Source organism: Myripristis murdjan, chromosome 11, assembly GCF_902150065.1.
Source record: "Myripristis murdjan chromosome 11, fMyrMur1.1, whole genome shotgun sequence".
Lineage (NCBI taxonomy): Eukaryota > Metazoa > Chordata > Actinopteri > Holocentriformes > Holocentridae > Myripristis > Myripristis murdjan.
Window position 1 is genome coordinate 15,529,612 of NC_043990.1, and position 19,111 is coordinate 15,548,722.

Consider the following 19,111-nt stretch of genomic DNA (forward strand, 5'->3'; position numbering starts at 1 on the left):
GAAACACTATATGAAGTCATCCATGCCTGTAATGAGGCTCCATTGCAGGGGCATGATGGTTTGAGGCTCCTCTTTGAACTGCAGGGATTTAACAGTCAATATAGGTTTCATACCCTATAACTGAGGCCCTAATATAGTTTACATTTGCATTTATCCTACCAGGATATAATCAAATGCATAATAACAACAATGATAGTGATAACAACAACAACAGCAACTACAACAACAACAATAATAATTATGATAATAATAATAATAACAAAGTCTGGCTGGAAGAGTTTGTCAATATTCGATGGTTGCAAACTTAAAATTTTTGGCAGTGTACTAAAAAAGCAACCCGATGTAGCCTTAAACCTATACAGTATCTCCCGAAATGCTCTTGGAATCCATAAATTTGCAGACCCTGCAGAAAAAAAAAAGTTTGCCTAGATGTGAATACTCTTAAATCTGACCTTTTCGTTCAAATCCAGATATGCAGGAACACTCTATCAATACTCAAGTGTGTGAGATAAATGTGTTTGTCTCTACGTGTTGGCTCCATCAGCTACAAGATTTACTAAAAGGTGGGTGCCTGTGGTATTAGAGGGGGGTACTGTGTGGGATGTGTGTGCGCATGTCTGAAAGTGTGTGTGTGTTTATGTGAAAAAGAGAGAGGTGGGATGTGTGTGTTTGTGTGTATTGGTGTGTGCATGTCTGTGTGTTCTTAAAGCCATAAGCCATAGACCTTGGCCATGAAATATAAACATTATCAGTAACTCTAGCCTTGCTGCTAAGTCACTGATGCACTACATGGTGTGTGTGTGTGTGTGTGTGTGTGTGTGTGTGTGTGTGTGTGTGTGTGTGCACATGTGTGTGTGTGTGTGTATGCGCGTGTGTGTGTGTGTGTGTGCGTGTTGGACAGGTCTTCCATCAGCAAACCAACAGAGCTTACCAACAAGTCACTCACCTCTTTCACTCCTTATATTACCCCTCTCTCTCTCTCTCTCTCTCTCTCTCTCTCTCTCTCTCTCTCTCTCTCTCTCCTCTCCACTTTCCCTCTCTGTTTTCCCCCTCACTTTTAGTTGTTCTCTAATGCACTGCTCTTACATCTCTCGCTTTCTGCCTCTTTTCTCTCTCCCTCAGTCACCCCCTCCTTCCTCCCTTTTCTCTTTGTCTTTGTCTATCACTCTACCAGACATGTTTTTCTGTGTTGCGCTTTCTCCATCTGTCATTCTCCGTCTCCCCCTCTGTTTCAACTTCTCTCTGTCTCTCTGTCTCTAGCCGCTTCCACCCCCTCCATTCTTGTCACCATTCATCTATTATTAAAGCCAAGGTCACCAACCTGGCAACTCTCTGACTCCACTCCCCGGAGCAAAGCATACAAATCACACACCATGCACGCACGCACACACACACACACACACACACATGGCAGTCCTCACTGTCTGTAACAGCAATCCTTCAGTCTGCCCTAACCATAACATGTCACGGCAACAGATTTAAGGGAGCGTGGCAACATTATCGACAAAGTCGTTAACATTAAAGTTTCAGTGAGTTTCTCTCTGCTCTATGAATAAATGAATTTATCATAACCTTATATATCTCTGCTCAGTCCATAAAGTGGTATCCATTGAGCTTTCGGAGCGTAATATATCTGTGTCTGTGTGTGTGAATGTGTGTTTGTGTGTGTGTGTGTATGCATGTGTGTGTTAGAGAGACAACATAGTGTTATGTCTAAGTATTTTCACAGCATAACATCTGCCTTAAATTTGCTTTATGGCTTTAGTCTAGTGACGGTAAAAGCAGTCTAAATTATTTCTGTTTATTCTCTATGAAAAGAATAAAATATTGATTACATAAATGTATGAAAGCATGTCAGGGATTCTCAGTGTGGTATTGCTTATACCGTGTGGTAACAGTGTAATGTTTGCTTTAAATTCAGTGTTTGGTTTGTAAATAGAAGAAGCACTCACAATAATCTCAGTTCCTGTCTATGGAATTATTTATTTATTGTTAATAAATTATGGTATGTCCGTTGCCTCAGTCTGTGTTTTAAGTGTGATATATTTTATACTGGGCAATATGTAATGCATAGGTTAGTTGTAGGAAACCAATCATCATAAAACATGGAGCACATATATAAACTGTATATAAACATTTATTTTTCTCAGTTTATTTATTCTGTAATGACTGTACTTATGTATTATTATTATGTATTATTTTTTCCATAACCTTATATCTCTGTGTTCACATAATGCCAGTAAATGTGAATTGCATGGGTCCGTTATGAATAGCGATGGTCTCATAAACCACATCACATTGGCCACATGTAAGTGCCGCTTCCAGTTTATTGTGCTGGAGTGAAAAAGATATATTGTATATGTGTTATTATTTGAACTGGAAACTTAGCTTCATAAAACACAGGGAGCATAGGATGCACCAAACAGACTTCATAATTAAAACCATTTAATTCTCATTAATAGTGCAATAAATGTGCAGGGATATTACTTGGTGGAATTGGTGTAGGATGTCTTCATCACACTTCAAACTACTGCATGCATGATTCTTAAAACTTAAAACTCCAGCTCCTAAAGTAATGTACGATTAACTTCACTAGTCATCTGCCTGGTCAAAATGAAGTTTGTGTAAGCAGCAGAGGAGCAGAAGCAGGGATATATGCACCTGTTTTAATTGGCAGGAATCAGTTGTTACTCCTCTTTTGCCTTGTAAATCAACAATGTGCTTGCAAAGCCTGCTCAGACTGTTTGTAAGATCACTGAAGGGAGCTTTAAAGAGCCTCGACAGAGTGGGATTTTACAGCACCACCTACACCTGCTATATTTTAAATGAGGCAGCTGCCAATTGGGTTGGTGCAGGATTCAACACACCACACAGAGGAAACCTTCTGTTCCACTTAGGATGAACAACTGATTTCTGCCAATTGAAACAGGAACAGGTGCATGTGTCCCTGCTTTTGCTCCCCTGCTACACAGAAAAGCCCCATTTTGACCAGGAATATGGCTGGTGAACATAATTGTGCATCATTTAGTCTGAATTACAACGCATATTTTGGGGAGGAGAGACAGTTCTTCCTGGCTCAGTATGCCTGTCCAGCTAGATAAATGACACCAGTCAGGACTCTGTTGCAATGACGCAGCAGTTTTCAAGTCAAGTTATGTTATATATCACACTACACCACTTTGTGGCCTATACAGTACTACATTAAACATATCCATCATCTTGTACATAATATGCATATGTCATGGTTAATGTGCTCAGTTAACAGTTCACAGATGGAAGAAATGTCACACAATGTGTAACTGGTCTCATTGTGTTATCAAAAAGGTGGCCAGAGTATATAAAACACAGATTAACAACAGTATGTTTATTTTGGCATTTATTTTTGATCTGATATTCTTTTCATTATTATTATGTGCTTGCCTTGAAAAGGAAACACATCTTGTTCTCTTGCATACTTATTTTCATTATTATTATTCTATTCTATTCTATTTCTTTAGTGCCCTACTCCTCCCACAGCTTTTGCAGTACCCCCACACAATAAACAACCACAAAAAACACCATAGCAACTGTCTAGCAACACCCTAGCAACCATCAGGAACACCATAGCAACACCCTAGCAACCACACAGAACACCATAGCAACTGCCTAGAAACACCCTAGCAACCATCAGGAACACCATAACAACAGCCCAGCAGCATGTTAGCAACCATCAGGAATACCATTGCAACCACCTAGCAATGCCTTAGCAACCATCAGGAGCACCATAGCAGCCACCTAGCAACCACCAAGAGCATCATAGCAACTACCTAGCAATGCCTTGGCAACCATCAGTAACATCATAACAACTGCCTAGCAACGCCATAGCCACCCAATATACCAGCTGCCACAGACATCCTAGTGGCCACTCAAAAGATGATAACAACTGCCTGGAAAATACCCAGATCACAGTAACTGCCTTCTAGCCCGCTAATAAAAGTACACAACCTACAAACAGCATAGGGCTGGCAGTTTACCACGTGGCCACGTGGTCGGCAATGGTGGCAAGCACATTTAAAGTTTCTTCAGAAACTTTTAGCAAAGTCTGGTTATTCATTATTATTATTATTATTATTATTATTGTTAGTGTTAGTGTTATTGTTATCGTTATTGTTATTGTTATTGTTGTTGTTGTTGTTGTTATTATTCTATAGGTTTTGCACCATAATAAACAGGATGAAATGACTAGATGCTAGCCTGTGCTGCTCTGCTTTGACCTGATTTCTTCCTCCTTGTGGTCTGTTCTGTTCTCTCTCCTCTCCTCACCTCTCCTCTCTTCTCTTCTCCTCTCCTCTTCTCTTCTCTCCAGCAGTATTCCATCACTGAGTCATAATGTCAGCTCTTAGGTTTTAGATTTTATTTTAGATTTTTCATCTGTCTTTTATGGTTTTTAATATGTGATATGTTTTATAGGGAAGAAGATGTCAAGGTGGATTTTTACAGCACAATTGACCCCCCGGTTCTCCTTGTGTGTGTGTGTGTGTGTGTGTGTGTGTGTCTGTGTGTGTGTGTGTGTCTGTGTATGTAGAGAGAGAGAGAGAGATAGAGAGAGAGAGAGAGAGAGAGAGAGAGAGAGAGAGACATAGGGCCACAATAAAAACAGCCCAGCCACAAAAGAGTTTTGAATTCAGAGTTTTCTATGTCTCTCTGTTTGTGTTTTTTCTGCATTTGTGCAAACACACACATTGACACATGGTCTGTATGCTTTTTGCGTGCACATCTGCACATGTGTGGCTTTCTCCTGTAAGTGTGTGCATATGTAGTGTGTGTGTCTGTGTGTTACGGGGGTCCAGGTATGGAACAGGACTTATTTAATCAGACATCACTAAACAGCATTTCATTCACAGGAGCTGAAACACCGTGAAATATGTACTCATGAAATATTCATTCACAACATAACCAGCAATGTCGTTCCATTTTACAGTCAATAACCTTAGTATTGGGATGGTGAACCAAAGTCGGCCCTTTTTGCATGTGCGAGTGTGTATATGTGTTTTTGTGTGTGCATGTTCACATTAGAGGGCTCTTGTGAGGGGCCGGGCTTACTTAATCACAGAACTGTAAACAGCATTTCATTTTCTGGTCATGAATTATTGACTCATGTAATATTCAGTCCTGTCGTAGCCACCAGTGAAATTGATACAGAAATACAGTCAAGGCTCCTTCTGTCAAGTTTCATTGTACAGAATGGATCGCTTTTCTGGCGCGGGCTTTATAATATATTCCATACATTTCAAATCATGTATGGAGTCGTGAAATCGAGTTGACACGGCGACCGTCTGAGGAATCAGCCTACATCGTTGTTTTGAGTGGTGGTCATTTGGCGCCTCATCAGCAACTTCCTAATGGGTTCAAAGACATCAATCTCGTATAACAGAAAGGGAGTGAAAGATAAAGAGACAGGGATTTACTAGAAGCGCCATTGCACATATATAAAATAGACACAAAATGAGATGCCGTTTTGGATCTCACTGATCATGAAGTCATTTAAAAGGCTCATCAAGAAAGAGCTCCAGATGGCTGAGAGCTCATTAGACCCAATGCAGTTTTCCTATAGGACCAATAGACGACGGGAGGATGCCACTGTAACCTTACTTAACTGTCTGTACAAAAAATACACAAACAAAAATATGGATACTCTTAGATACTGGAAAATGGATGCTCTTGATATAATTCAGTCATGTTTTATCCAAGGAAGTGTTCACTCATTTTATCTTAGATGTGACATGTTATGCAGTGTTTTTTTTTTTTTTTTTTTTTTTTTTCATGCTGTTCACAGATGCTGAGGGGAAAAGGGTAATGTTTGAGTGGCACTTTTACAAGCACATCTCTGCGATGTGTCCTCTTCTCTCTCCTGCACATACTGTACATGGATGATTGCAGGAGTCATTTTATTTAAAGACAAGCACATCCTGAAATTCACTGATGATGCAGAGATTGTGTGTCTGTTAACAATTCAGGAGGCAGATCTCAGGACCACTGTTTATTTTTTTTATTTTTTTTAATTTTTATTTATTTATTTTTTTAATTGTCATTTCTGTCCAAAACAAAGAAGCCCCTACCTCTGTAACTGTTATCATTGACTACAATGTCCAGTATGAAAATATGTGTTTGGAAATCATCTATTCTCTCAAGGCAGACGTTAGCTGCCACAATTGAAAGTGGATATCATGTAATTTTCACACACCCGTTGCCCAAATCTACATCTGCTTTGCAGTTGCATAAATCCAACTGGAAACCACTTCTCAAAGCCAAGGTAATGCCAGCTCTCTGTGGTTAGCCGTGGATGCATTGATGTAAGGGCGACCAGACGTTCCCGTTTTGAGGGGACAGTCCTCTGATTCGATGCTTTGTCCCTGGCTGGAGCTTTCCCCAGATCCCCCATTCTCCAGATGGCACTGGTATTACCAGGGGACGTCTGGTGACTTGTAGTTTTTATCTTAAGACCACAAGCATTCTGTCCAGCTTGTAAACGAGGGTGTATCACTGTAAAAGCTTGTGTTATGGGAAGTGTTTTTTTTTTTTTTTTCCCTTTTTGTTTGTAACTGACCACCACAGAGGTGGAGGACAGATCCTCAATTTGTCAGATCAGTGATGCTGGGTCAAAGTCAGACAGTTTCACTTGATTTTGTTACAAAAAGAAAAAAAGAAAAAGGTGATTCACAAATGAGCAAACAATCACCAGAGCACTTGCAAAATATTTAGATAGATAACCAGAGAAATTGACGGCTCCCCTGACTGACTGTGTTTCCCTCTTCTCCTTCTCTCATTCATTTTACCTGTTTCTTTCCCCCACTTCCTCCAAGTTTTTTCCTGGTAGGAGATGATATAGTGCAGGAGGAGTAAAAAGGAGCAGCAGGAAGGACAAATGGGACAAACCCCCAGTTGGTCTCACACTCAAAATTTAAAGGGCTTCAGGACAGACATTCTCTAGAGCTTTCAAAGACTGAAAAAGAGAGGTCGGCTTAAGAGATCAGTGACTCTAAACTAAAATTTTGTTTTTTTTTACTTTGTGCACTTTTTATATCAAAAAGGCCAACAGGTTGTTTTTTTCTAATGAGTGAAGAAAATTGATATCACTCCTCTACACACATCTTTTTATCTAATCAATTCTCAGCTGCTCCTTAGTTGCCCAGTTTGGACCCTGAGTGAGAAAAACAAAAACCGACAGTGTTGTGAGAGTAATAAATGAGATCATTTTCTTCCAGCAAGCCACCCTCACTGATGTCTGTAGTAAAGCACAACAAGTCAATTTGAGCCGCTCCCTTTAGGTTGCAGATTCAGGCAGCCGCCAGCTAAATCAGACTAGCTGCTATTCTCATTTATTCCACGTGCTGTAAAGCTGCTCGACTGTACAGGATCGACTCTCCGCCCAATTCCCCTGCTTCCTGGGTCATTTTAAGCTACTTTATGGTATTCATTTGATGTGTCTTGTTTATTCAACGTGACTTGCTTTTATTTGAAATTAAAGGACATGCCGAGCAATAAGGCAGCACTTTAAGACGTACAATAGGTGGTAGACTGCATTGCGCTCTACAAGTTTACATTAAGCATTCGATCACTATGGGCAGCCCGGCTCTAAAATCAATTTAACAACAGCTGCAAAAGAGAAACAGCCAATATGCTTTTTCTCCAATCTCATTATCCCCCCAAATCTATCATCTTATGATGGCTCTCTGTGCATTTTGGCCATTTATGTGTGTGTGTGTGTGTGTGTGTGTGTGTGTGTATTCCCATGGACAATATTGTACGCACATGATGGAATATTATAGAACAGAATGGAATGGAACTCGGTGTGCAATCACAAACATAATATTACATTTGCACACACACACACACGCACGCACACACGCATACAAACACACGCACACACACATACAAACACACACACATACACACACACACAAACATCACACACATATACTCTCTGAGGAGTGTAATCCCCTTTGTGATTCTGTCAACCTTGTTGGTACAAACACAATAGGATTATTCGTGTGCATGTGTGTGTCTGTGTGTGAGAGAGAGAGAGAGTGAAAGAGAGAGAGAGTTAAAGTGTGTGTGTGGCTAGGAGAGACGAAAGGGATGTGGATATGTGATTTGTTTGTGGTTGTTGGTGTGTGTGGTGATAGGAGTTTAAATTTGGACTTCACATGGTATCAGTGACGCTGATACTGTGTGTGTGTGTGTGTGTGTGTGTGTGTGTGTGTGTGTCTGTGTGTGTGTGTGTGTGTGTGTGTGTTTGGGAAGAGTAGTATAGGAATGTTCCGACAGTTCACCTGTACACACTCCAAAGCAATTTGTTCTCCATTCTTCTGCTGTGTGTGCGTGTGTGTGTGTGTGTGTGTGTGTGTGTGTGTGTGTGTGTGTGTGTGTGTGTGTGTGTGTGTGTGTGTGTGTGTGCATGCGCATTTGTGCAGTACGAGTTGTGACTGGTTGAGTCTGCGGGTCTCATAAAGACGATGTCATGATGGAAATTAATGCAATACATCACAAACACGCACGCAGGTACATACACCCACACAGGCCCACATCACACGCACACACACACACACACACACACACACACTAACACAAACATACACACAGAGTGAAACACACACAACGTACACTGGTACACACACATCATGCACCTTTGCTTCCTGCCACGGGCCACTCCTGTAAATAACTCCAAAAATAGGAGAGGAGAAGAGAAGAGAGGAGAGGAGAGGAGAGGAGAGGAGAGGAGAGGAGAGGAGAGGAGAGGCAGGAGAAAAATTTTCTTAGATACCATTTCTATAACATAGAAATTGGTACAGAGAATTATGGTGACAAAGTTATGGCCTTATATGGAATCAAAGAACCATCTGTCATACCTACGTTCAAACCAATGAAAAAAAAAGTCAATAGGAGGAGGTGACAGAATAAGATGGATGCAAATTTGCTCTAGACGGTGAAGTGAGGCGAAGAGGCGTTCAAGACATTTGCCTGACGCAGTAAAACTAAAGCCAATCAGCTTCCAAGCAGAACTCTTTACAGTCAGCTGTAAATTTGCTCCCAAAACGGATGATGAGTTCATGTAGAACAGCCGAGTTTTCATAGCACAGAGGTAGTTATTTGTGAACAACCAATGAGTACAAAAAGGGTTTAAAAGCTTCAAAAACAAAACAAAAAATGACAATGGGAGAGCAAGTGTGACTCATAGATTATAACACACGTGTGATGGAATAAAAAGACATTACTAATACGGAAGTACACTTTCAAGCAATGTACATGGACTCTTCATTGTTCACCTTTAAAAAAAAAACAACTGTGGAAAGATGTTAAAAACAACAGAAAAAAAAGGTTATATTAATAGCAGTGACTACCACTTTGGCTGCCTTCTGATGTGTGAAGTTGTTATCAAACGTGCGTGCATATCGTCATGACGCAGGTAGACAAAAGAGATTTACGAACTGTTAGGACTAGGTGACCTAAAGTACAAAAAAATATATATATATATATAATCCAACTTCCAAGTCACACAAACTATCCAGGTGCATAAAGTGTACTTGGTTAAGTGGGAAAATGTATTTTGTATTTTGGGTGGACTGTACCAAGGACAACACAGGTCATTGCACCGGGTCTGTACAAATGATAATCTTTCCTTGTGCTTTGTCTTTGCAGAAATAGACAAAGAGAGCTGCGGCGACCCGGGAACTCCTCTGTATGGCATAAGAGAGGGGGACAGCTTCTCAAATGGAGGCATCCTGAGGTTTGAATGCCAGTTTGGCTTCGAGCTGATTGGAGAGAAAACTATTTCCTGCCAGGACAACAACCAGTGGTCAGCAAACATCCCCATATGCATATGTAAGTCCCAGGATATTTGTATTACTAATAATTAGCCTATAGCATACAGTAACAACAAGTGTGTATGTATGTTTTTTTGTTTTGTTTTTTTCTGTAGCCCAACATCCCAAAGAGGACCAATATTCCTTCTATGTATACAGTTATTAAAATATATTTATTACTGACAAATAACCTAATAATGAATTATAATGGACAGCCCAATGTCAGCCAAAGTCCCCATCTATATATTTTAAATTTTGGGAAATAATTAGTAAGGACAGACAACTGTTGAAATTGCCAAAGTCAGAAAAATTATGTCTTACCTGAATTGTCAGCATGTATTAGTTTAGCGCAGCCAGTGGTTATAAGTTGAAATGGCTGCAAACAAATTGAAAATTCAGGCTGTAACTCCCTCACTGGAATCCACTTTAGCGTTTGCTGAACCTTGTTCATGCAAATTCCAAAAGAGGCAGAGTTATCATTATGGAGGACGGGTTCACCAATACTCCTCTGATCCCTTAAACTGCACTAAGTAAAGATTCGACCTTCAGTTTGTGGTCGTAAAAATGAATGTTTCCAGCTTTAATATCACTGAATGTCTCTTGGAGCAGCACAGACCTTGTGATAAAAACCAGAACAAGAGTTTTGTCACAGCTACCCGGCACATTCATGAATGCTGATCTAATCCTTATGTCAGCATTCTTCATGTCATTATGGATATTTGAAGCTGTTCTCGCTGTTTGTGCAATATCGGACTCTTGTTTAGGTGGTAAGGTCTCATTTGGGTTAAGCTATTTACATAAACCTCTGATATCGTGTTGCTATGAATAGACCGATTCTTAAATTATTCCTTTCCAACTGTGGTCTCCCAGTGATAGCAGGATGCTTGCACTAAAGGGGAAAGAAATGATGATCCCAACAGTTTTCTGCGTGCCGCTCACTGACATGTTTGTGTTGAGATCAAAATGCACTGATAGCGCTGTGTGTAGGTTGTGCAGAAACATGTGTGGTGAACACTGAAGGTGAAACGACTTAGTTAATGTCATACCACTCTAACTCTAAGCAAGCCAGACTTTTTCACCGGGTTTCTCAGCCTTCCCAGGTTTTTCTATATATTTCAACCCATAACCAGGTTATTTGAGCAGCAAGGTTAAGCATCCACAGAGAGTTGAATCAAGGACAGCTGGACTTGTTTGTGGATTCTTGAAGATGTTTCACTTCTAATACAAGAAGCTTCTTGAGTCCTGGAATTGAAGAAGGAGCATCACAGCTTCAAGGACTTCTTCTTCATGAACATCTTTGATGAGAAGTGAAACATCTTCCTGAATCTACAAACAAGTCCAGTGGCCGTTGATTCAACTCTGTGCATAACCATGACCTGGGTGACGGAGAGCCTCCACTGACAAGGTTAAGCATGAAATTTTACATGTATGTAAATATAGTCACTGTTTCAAAAGGGGCCGTGCATCTTACTATAATTATGTACTTAGCTTTTAAAGGCAAAAGGCCCTGAAACAGAACAGCCCTTGCTTTAATCTTAATCAGATTCAGTGAAATTACCTCATGGAACAGTCGACTATTTCTCTAAGAGACAAAAGCCTATAATTAATTGGGAGAGAAACTTTGGTAGCTTCAAATTCATTGGGGATTTTCTTAGAAATATGGCCATGGAAGATAGAGTTACTGTGATATACACACACACACGCACACACACACACACACACACAAAAGTTGTGGCATCTGCTCTGCTCTGATGTTGACATCATTCCGTCTGACCTGTCACCATGGTGACGGTAGAGAAATTATTATGGCCTGCAGGGGCCTATGACCGATGATGCTATGGAGATGAATATTTAACTGAAAATATCTCTCTGTATCACGCTCCCTCTGCCCCCTTTTCCCCTTTTCCCTCCCTGCATCTCTCTCTCTCTCTCACTCTTACTCTTTCTTTCTCTCTCTCTCTCTCTCTTTCTCTTTCTCTGTCTGTCTCTGTCTGTTCCTCTGTTTCTACTCTCGCCCCAGTCCCGTGTATGTCCAACTTCACAGCCCCCTCAGGAACCGTCCTCTCCCCAGATTACCCGGAAGGTTACGGAAACAACATGAACTGCGTCTGGCTCATCCAATCAGACCCCGGCTCCAGAATTCACTTGGCGTTTAATGACTTTGACCTCGAGGCTCCCTACGACTCCCTAACGGTGAAAGATGGCGAGACAAATGATGCCGTGGTCATCGGGAGGTTCTCTGGAGCCGAGAGTCCTTCCCATCTGACGTCCAACACCAACACGCTCAGGCTGGAGTTTCAGGCTGATCACTCCATGTCAGGCCGAGGATTTAACATCACTTACAGTAGTATGTTATTCATCTATCTGAACAGACGCTGTACACAAAAAGAGTCTGGTGCAATTTTTTTTTATTGTATTTGTTGCAACACATAATAATCCATACTACTCACTCAAAGAGTTTCAAAAGTACATTACTCATTCTGAAAGGTTGTCTGGTGAAAAGATTTCAGAGTTAATGCTCTGTAGACTTTTATTTATACACCTACCTCACCTGCACCATGCATACTCAACACCTTAATACAACACAGTGAGAATATATATGGCTAGAAATTTGAGCATTTTTTTCTCTCACGCAAACTCCCAGCAGAAAAAGAACTGTCATTTATTGCTATGTTTGTTTTCTTCTGCCGCTGAATAATGCAGAAAACTCTGAGGCTTTGTCCCCTTTTGAAGCCATAATCCAGCACTTCTCATATACCGCAATATGACTTTTAGCCCTATTTTATGCATGACTTGCAAGGCTAGACCTGCTTGTATTAGATGTCAGGTATAAATAAAGGGTTTCATTCTGAAACGCTGTTTAAAATATTTGAGGAGAAAAAAAAGGTGAGTCTATCATCAAACCTATTTTCAAAGCAAAGGTTTTAAGATTTCTATTAAATGGCATCTTATAATCTGCTTTGCTCTCATGCCAACAATCACTTTGCAATAGTAGGTGTGATTTGTTTTATTTTTCGTTTTTCCAAATAGCGGATGGCTCATTTTAGAACGAAGCAGGCAGTGATCAGACTGGAGGCTTCAAAAACATAAGAGTTTTTCTGGATAAGATGAACCAAATTGATCACAAAGGAACATTTGGGTCATTACACAGCAGCTAAGAATAGAGGTGTAGGTTGCAGAACAAGTACTCAAAAGGTAATGAAGGATATGAAATAAATTAATCAAATTTTGATTCAGCAAATATAGATTAAATGAAAGATAGAGCATCACAAATGTCTGTAAAATGATCCTTTGAAAAACAAGATAGGTTTTGCAATCGGGTGACTATTCCGATGTTTACAGCTTTATTGTAAGTCTGTAGTTTACACATTTACAAATGTATAGACATAACTGAGTTTTCCATTTGACAGCCATGCAGATTATGGTGTGGGATTTTAATTGACTGAAGTTTTCATTCTGATATACGATCTATTAGCTTTGAAGTAATTGTCATCATGACATTATTGGTCTTCAAATTGGAATTAATTGTTCTGTAAAACAGTGGACACATACACACAGTGAGGGAGAGGGAGGGAGGGAGAGAGAGAGAGAGAGAGAGAGAGAGAGAGAGAGAGAGAGAGAGAAGGGGGAAAAGGTATAAACACAGACTTTTTAAATGTGTTGTTAATGTTAGGTAAAGGACACATCAGTAAATGCCAGACAAATCCATCATTATGTTGGCCTTAAAGTGAGACTGAATTGTGTGTGTGTGGGTGTGGGTCGGGGTGTGTGGGTGCGTGCGTGCGTGTGTGTGTGTGTGTGTGTGTGTGTGTGTGTGTGTGTACCCTGTCTCTCCCTGACAGCCTTTGGCCATAACGAGTGAACACAACATCACTGCCTCATATATGTTTGTCACAAGTTCCCGTACAACTTATTTCAACTCAGCACGTTACTTTAAGAAAAAAAAAAAAAAAAAAAAAAAAATCTTCTATTTCAGTTTCTATGGATTTTGCTGCCCTTATAATCCAGTAAGCCAGGCCACATTTTGAAGCAGGCAGGCTCACGTGGATTTTTATCTGAGGTTTACATTGTTTAGATCCAATGCCGGGACAACACACATACAGTATGAGCAATGAGCATCTGAACACAGATAGAAAGGCAGAGAGGGAAGATATAGCAGACGCAGATTACAGCAAAAAAAAAAAAAAAAAAAAAAAGCCTGACAGCCTGAGGAGACAGATAACATACATTTCCTGGCCAAGAGTCAGTGCTCCAAGATGAGGTGCCTCAGCATTAGACCTATATGATTGGATCTCGAAAATCACATCGAAATTACAAGCGTAACTGTGCCCTGTGAGTGCCCATAAAGTGTATGTCTCATATCCCTCTCGTAACATTTCTCTCGTATGTGACCATCTCTCTGTGAGTGCCCAGTCTCCAATATCTTGCTCATAACATCTGTGTCTCCCTGCATCTTTTTTCCCCAGCATTTGGCCATAATGAGTGTCCAGACCCTGGCATTCCCATCAATGCTCGCCGCTTTGGAGACAGTTTCCAGCTCGGCAGCTCCATATCTGTGGTCTGTGAGGATGGTTTTATCAAAACCCAAGGAACCGAGACCATCTCCTGTCAGCTAGAAAGGGGGAAAGTCATGTGGAGTGGGCCCATCCCCAAATGCGAAGGTAAATATTGACTAAATTACTCATTAAATAACTATGAGCTTGGGGGAAATATATGTCACCCAGCACATTATCACTCCTACAGCATAAAGACCCAGGGGGTGGAAATTATCTCCTGTCAGCTATACCGAGCAAAAGAGATGTGGAGATGGCCTATTAACCTAAATGTCCAGGGAAAGAACTATTATTTCACCGCTGCCACAGCTACTAGCTAACAAATATAGCCACTAAGACTATAACTCTAAGACTATTTAAGATTATGAAATCATTTCCTGTCAGCTTGACATAGGAAAAGCCATGTGGAGATAACCCATTAACCCAAATGTGAAGCTAATGCCATTGTATGTGACTGTTTTAAGAATAGTTGGATATAATTGTTATATTCGCACAAAGCCCCAAAGAGCTGTGACCATGTCCTTGAAAAGTGAAGTGAAACGAGCCTTATCTCGTTTTTCCAACTTAGACTGCGACTGCAGCTGCTTTCCACTGCCACTGGAACCAAAATAGAACCGTAGCAGGTCAATAAACACCTTATACACAAACACAGTACAGTGAGAAAGCAATGCAGATCTGACCTATTAACTTCAGCAAAGGGAGACACACCTACAGCAGATACGCAAGATATAAGCAGCAGTTTGTATAGGTTCTGCTGATAATGATGACAAAGATGTTTCCATTAGATAAAGAATAAAGTCACGTGAATTGCGCCACAGGGCATCTTATAGCTTCAGATCCATTGTAGCTAATGTGCGCTTATATTTAACTACTTGCTTTGAAAATCCACTTACTTGTACTCAGGAGCTATAGACTGGAACAAATTGAATTCAGACACTAAGTTAAACACTAAACAAGGTCAATGATAAAAGAAGAGTTGAAAAGAATGGCTTCTGGATATTGTGTCCTTGTGATAACACTCAGCACAATTTCATAAGTTATCTTTTGACTCTGTAAATCCATGGTTATAACTGTATTTGATTTTTTACATTTTCATGTTGTTGCTAATGCTAAATACATTTTTTCCCCATACAATATGACTTTACTCGCAGTTTGCTTTCAAATAATAAAGTCAAATAATGTCTTATTTACTTAAGGTTAATGACATGTGGACAAAGTGTCCATTAGGTGATATAGTGATTAGTCTTGACAAAAGATCATAGCTTTGAAACCAGTACCGCAAAATATGCTTGTGTTAACAAGATTTGTTTGGCTTTATGTCGTTTTTGAATTGTGAAACCATGTTATGCCATTGATAAACACTGAAAACAGAGTATAAACTTTTTTTTTTTCAGTTGAATTCAGATTGTCAGGAGCCAGTTTAGTGTCTAAGCAACCGAGGGATTAGAAAAGACTCATTGAAGACAAGCTGCCTACATGTCAGCGGCCATTAGATCTGACTTGCCAGCGTCTGCTATAGTACTTTCGACTTCTCGGAAAGGGCTTCAACTCGACAAAAGTGGTTTTCATCACAGCCCTAACACTTGCTTTTTTGATTCATCAATTGATAAAAATTTCATGTCTCATCTTCCTCCACTTCCTTCGGACTTTCCCCCTGCCTTTACAGCCCCATGTGGAGGCCACTATTCAGCCCCTAGTGGAGTGATTTTGTCTCCTGGTTGGCCTGGTTACTATAAAGATTCACTCAGCTGTGAATGGGTGATTGAAGCAGAGCCTGGACGGTCCATCAAAATCACATTTGACAGGTGGGTGGCATAATTCTTTGATTCTGGTTATTATAAAGTCTCTTGGAGCTCAGAATAGACTGAACCTGAGGATTCATCAAAATCACCACCAATTATTCTTGACAAGTAAGGACTTACAAGGCTTGACATTTATAGAAATTTGTAAAAAGTCCTTTAATTTAGTAAAGTAGACCTGAGAATAATTTTTAAGACCTAATTTCATAAAAACTTAAAAAAAAAAAAAAAACTAATACCAAAAGACACATCAGTCAATTCTCAATTCTTATCCTGTTTATTTTATGGTCAAGTATGGCCAAGTGCAATTCACAGGAGCTGCATTTTTTTTTTTTTTTTTTTTTTTTTTTTTTAATTCGTTAAAATGTGTGACAAACTACCTTTATAAATGAAGGATATTCTCTAGATGTTAATAAACGTTTTTGTTTGGTACAGATCTCAGTAAAAAAAGAAATACATCATCATAATTTTCTGAATATGTTAGATATGGTCTGTTGTACCACACTGATGTTTGTTACTGGTTGTAAAGCCATTGTGCACCAGTGTACTCTGTATGCCAAGGCTAACTGGCCTTCACTATCTAATGGAGGCATACAAATTGGCTCACATTCATTTTTAGGTGATTCTTATCATGCTTCTCTCTCATCTTTGTACATCAATAGCAACAACAGCAACTTCAGAGCAGTTACTGCTTATGTTCCTGTAACCTGTGTTCAATATCTGTATCTAAAGTCCATGCACAACTTGGCAAGAGGGCCTTGAGGTACTCGACTCCCTCTACCTGGAATAGACTTAAAGCCAGTTTGCAGCCTTTTGGTTACTTTTGAAGAAAATGTTATAGATCTACAATTGAGTTTCAGGTGAAATCCAAGAAGGCTGTAGGCCAAGAGGCTGGTTCTGGATGTCATTTAGTGTACATGTGAGCCGTTTCAACATGCCTCTTCTCTTGAAGGAAATCAATCAACAAATTCAATATCATGTCTGTCTGGCAACCTTGTAAAGCAACAAAATAGAGAGCTTACAGGAAGTTTCCCTAACTTTTAGGACTGCCACTGTAAGTGGAGCTGCTTGAGCCTGGATTGAATGATTATGGTAATTCAAGCAAGGCATTAGCTCCACCATTGTAGCGACTCAGACCCAAGACTTGTCTGGGGTTTTTCAGGGACACTGGCCATGTGAGTCTCAGTTCCATGTCTCTACAGTCTTACATTCCTGAGTTAGAGGTTGTGGTTTCGGCCCATGGGCCAGTTGCAACTCTTTCCTGTGATCCAGTTTTGACTCGGGACCATGTTCAATCTTTGCATCTCTAAGGGGTAAAATTATTGGACACACACAGCTCTCTAATTATAGTAGTAGGATTTACCCACTCTTGTATAATTGTATAACTTTACAATGAGTTCTTATCAAGTTTGAAAATAGATAAATTAGATTTTGAAATGAAATTGTATGATCTACAAAAGCACAAATTCCTATACTGCTGTCTCACAGGTTTCAGACAGAGTTGGGTTATGACTTCCTGGAGCTCCATGATGGACCCAACCTCCTGTCTCCTTTGATTGGCTCTTTCAACGGAACCCAGGTGCCCCAGTTCCTGTTCAGCAGCAGCAACTTCCTGTATCTGCTGTTCACCACCGACAACAGTCGATCAAATGCTGGCTTCAAAATATTATATGAGAGTAAGTTGGAAACAAATATAGTATATTTATTCGTTTGTGTGCACATACCTGCTGTCATTGATTCAGTTCTGGTTTAAACACATTCTGTGCAACTCTGTCTATTGACTCATCTGCACATGTGCATAGCAAACAACAACCTCATTGCTTCAAAACAAATCAGAAACCAATGGATGATGTTACACTCAACATGCTTTCAGGATCCATATCCACCCCATATTATTCCAAAAATACACCCAGTGAAATTGGGTGAAGCGGTGGTTCTGTATGCATCATGAGACATCTAACCCTGATTTTTTGCTTCCAGGCGTTACAGTGGACAGCTACTCATGCCTGGACCCTGGTATCCCGGTCAATGGTATCCGGTATGGCCAGGACTTCTCGATTGGATCCACGGTATCATTTGGTTGTGATTCTGGTTATAGACTCAGCCATGAGGAGCCGCTGGTCTGCGAGAAGAACCACTGGTGGAGCCATCCTTTACCAACATGTGACGGTAAATCACTTTAGTTAAACATGGAGTTTATGAAAACAATACATTTTGTATGCAGTGAGTAGCTTCTTGTTAGGGTGTGATCCTTCACCACATTAAATATATAGGCAATAGAAATTTAATTGAATTGAAAATGAGATATCCTTCATTCAATGAGTTTTAAAGTGCTTCATGGTACTTGGAACATGGAAAGAGGGGAATTCCATGTTTTAAAAACTGGCAAGATTTTTTATAGACAGGAGCCCACAATTAATTTATTGCATTTTACTGCATTTTACAGTAAGAGTGTTAAAGCTATCCTTTCTGACAGTATCTTAAATTACTGTAAATATTCACTAAAATCTTAATCCTCATGTGACAACAACAACCCCAACCCCTAATCTCAACACAATACTTGATATAAGACTTTAAACCTTTTTAAAACCCTCCCCTGGTGACTTCATGACCTCAGCCCTTTTGCAAACTTCTCCTTAAACAGTTCAGTTACTTAAGATTTTCCCCAAATGCCACACTTAGCAAAAATTTGTCTCACTTATGCAACAGGTGTAACCACACCCCCTCCAATGATTTCCAACACGCCTTTCAAGTAAATCACTGGTTTACCTGATAAAATGGAAGTAACAACTAATTACAGTACAGAGCAGTGGCACAGCCTACATGTCAGACTCTTGGTAACTGGTGGAATAATCATACATCACTTTCTGGGATGAACTGTTTCAGGAAGAGTTTTGAAAACGGCTGAGGTCATGAA

At 40.0% G+C, this 19,111-nt stretch overlaps 1 protein-coding gene across 1 annotated transcript in view; it reads left to right on the forward strand.

Annotated features, from left to right (window-relative positions):
- Window positions 1-19,111, forward strand: part of csmd3b (CUB and Sushi multiple domains 3b) — a 409,385-nt gene that overhangs the window by 297,812 nt on the left and 92,462 nt on the right. Inside the window, exons 13-18 of the mRNA XM_030063400.1 lie at window positions 9,679-9,861; window positions 11,863-12,189; window positions 14,309-14,503; window positions 16,062-16,200; window positions 17,683-17,870; window positions 18,175-18,363. Coding sequence (XP_029919260.1) covers window positions 9,679-9,861; window positions 11,863-12,189; window positions 14,309-14,503; window positions 16,062-16,200; window positions 17,683-17,870; window positions 18,175-18,363 — 1,221 coding nt within the window. The remainder of the gene's footprint in view (window positions 1-9,678; window positions 9,862-11,862; window positions 12,190-14,308; window positions 14,504-16,061; window positions 16,201-17,682; window positions 17,871-18,174; window positions 18,364-19,111) is intronic.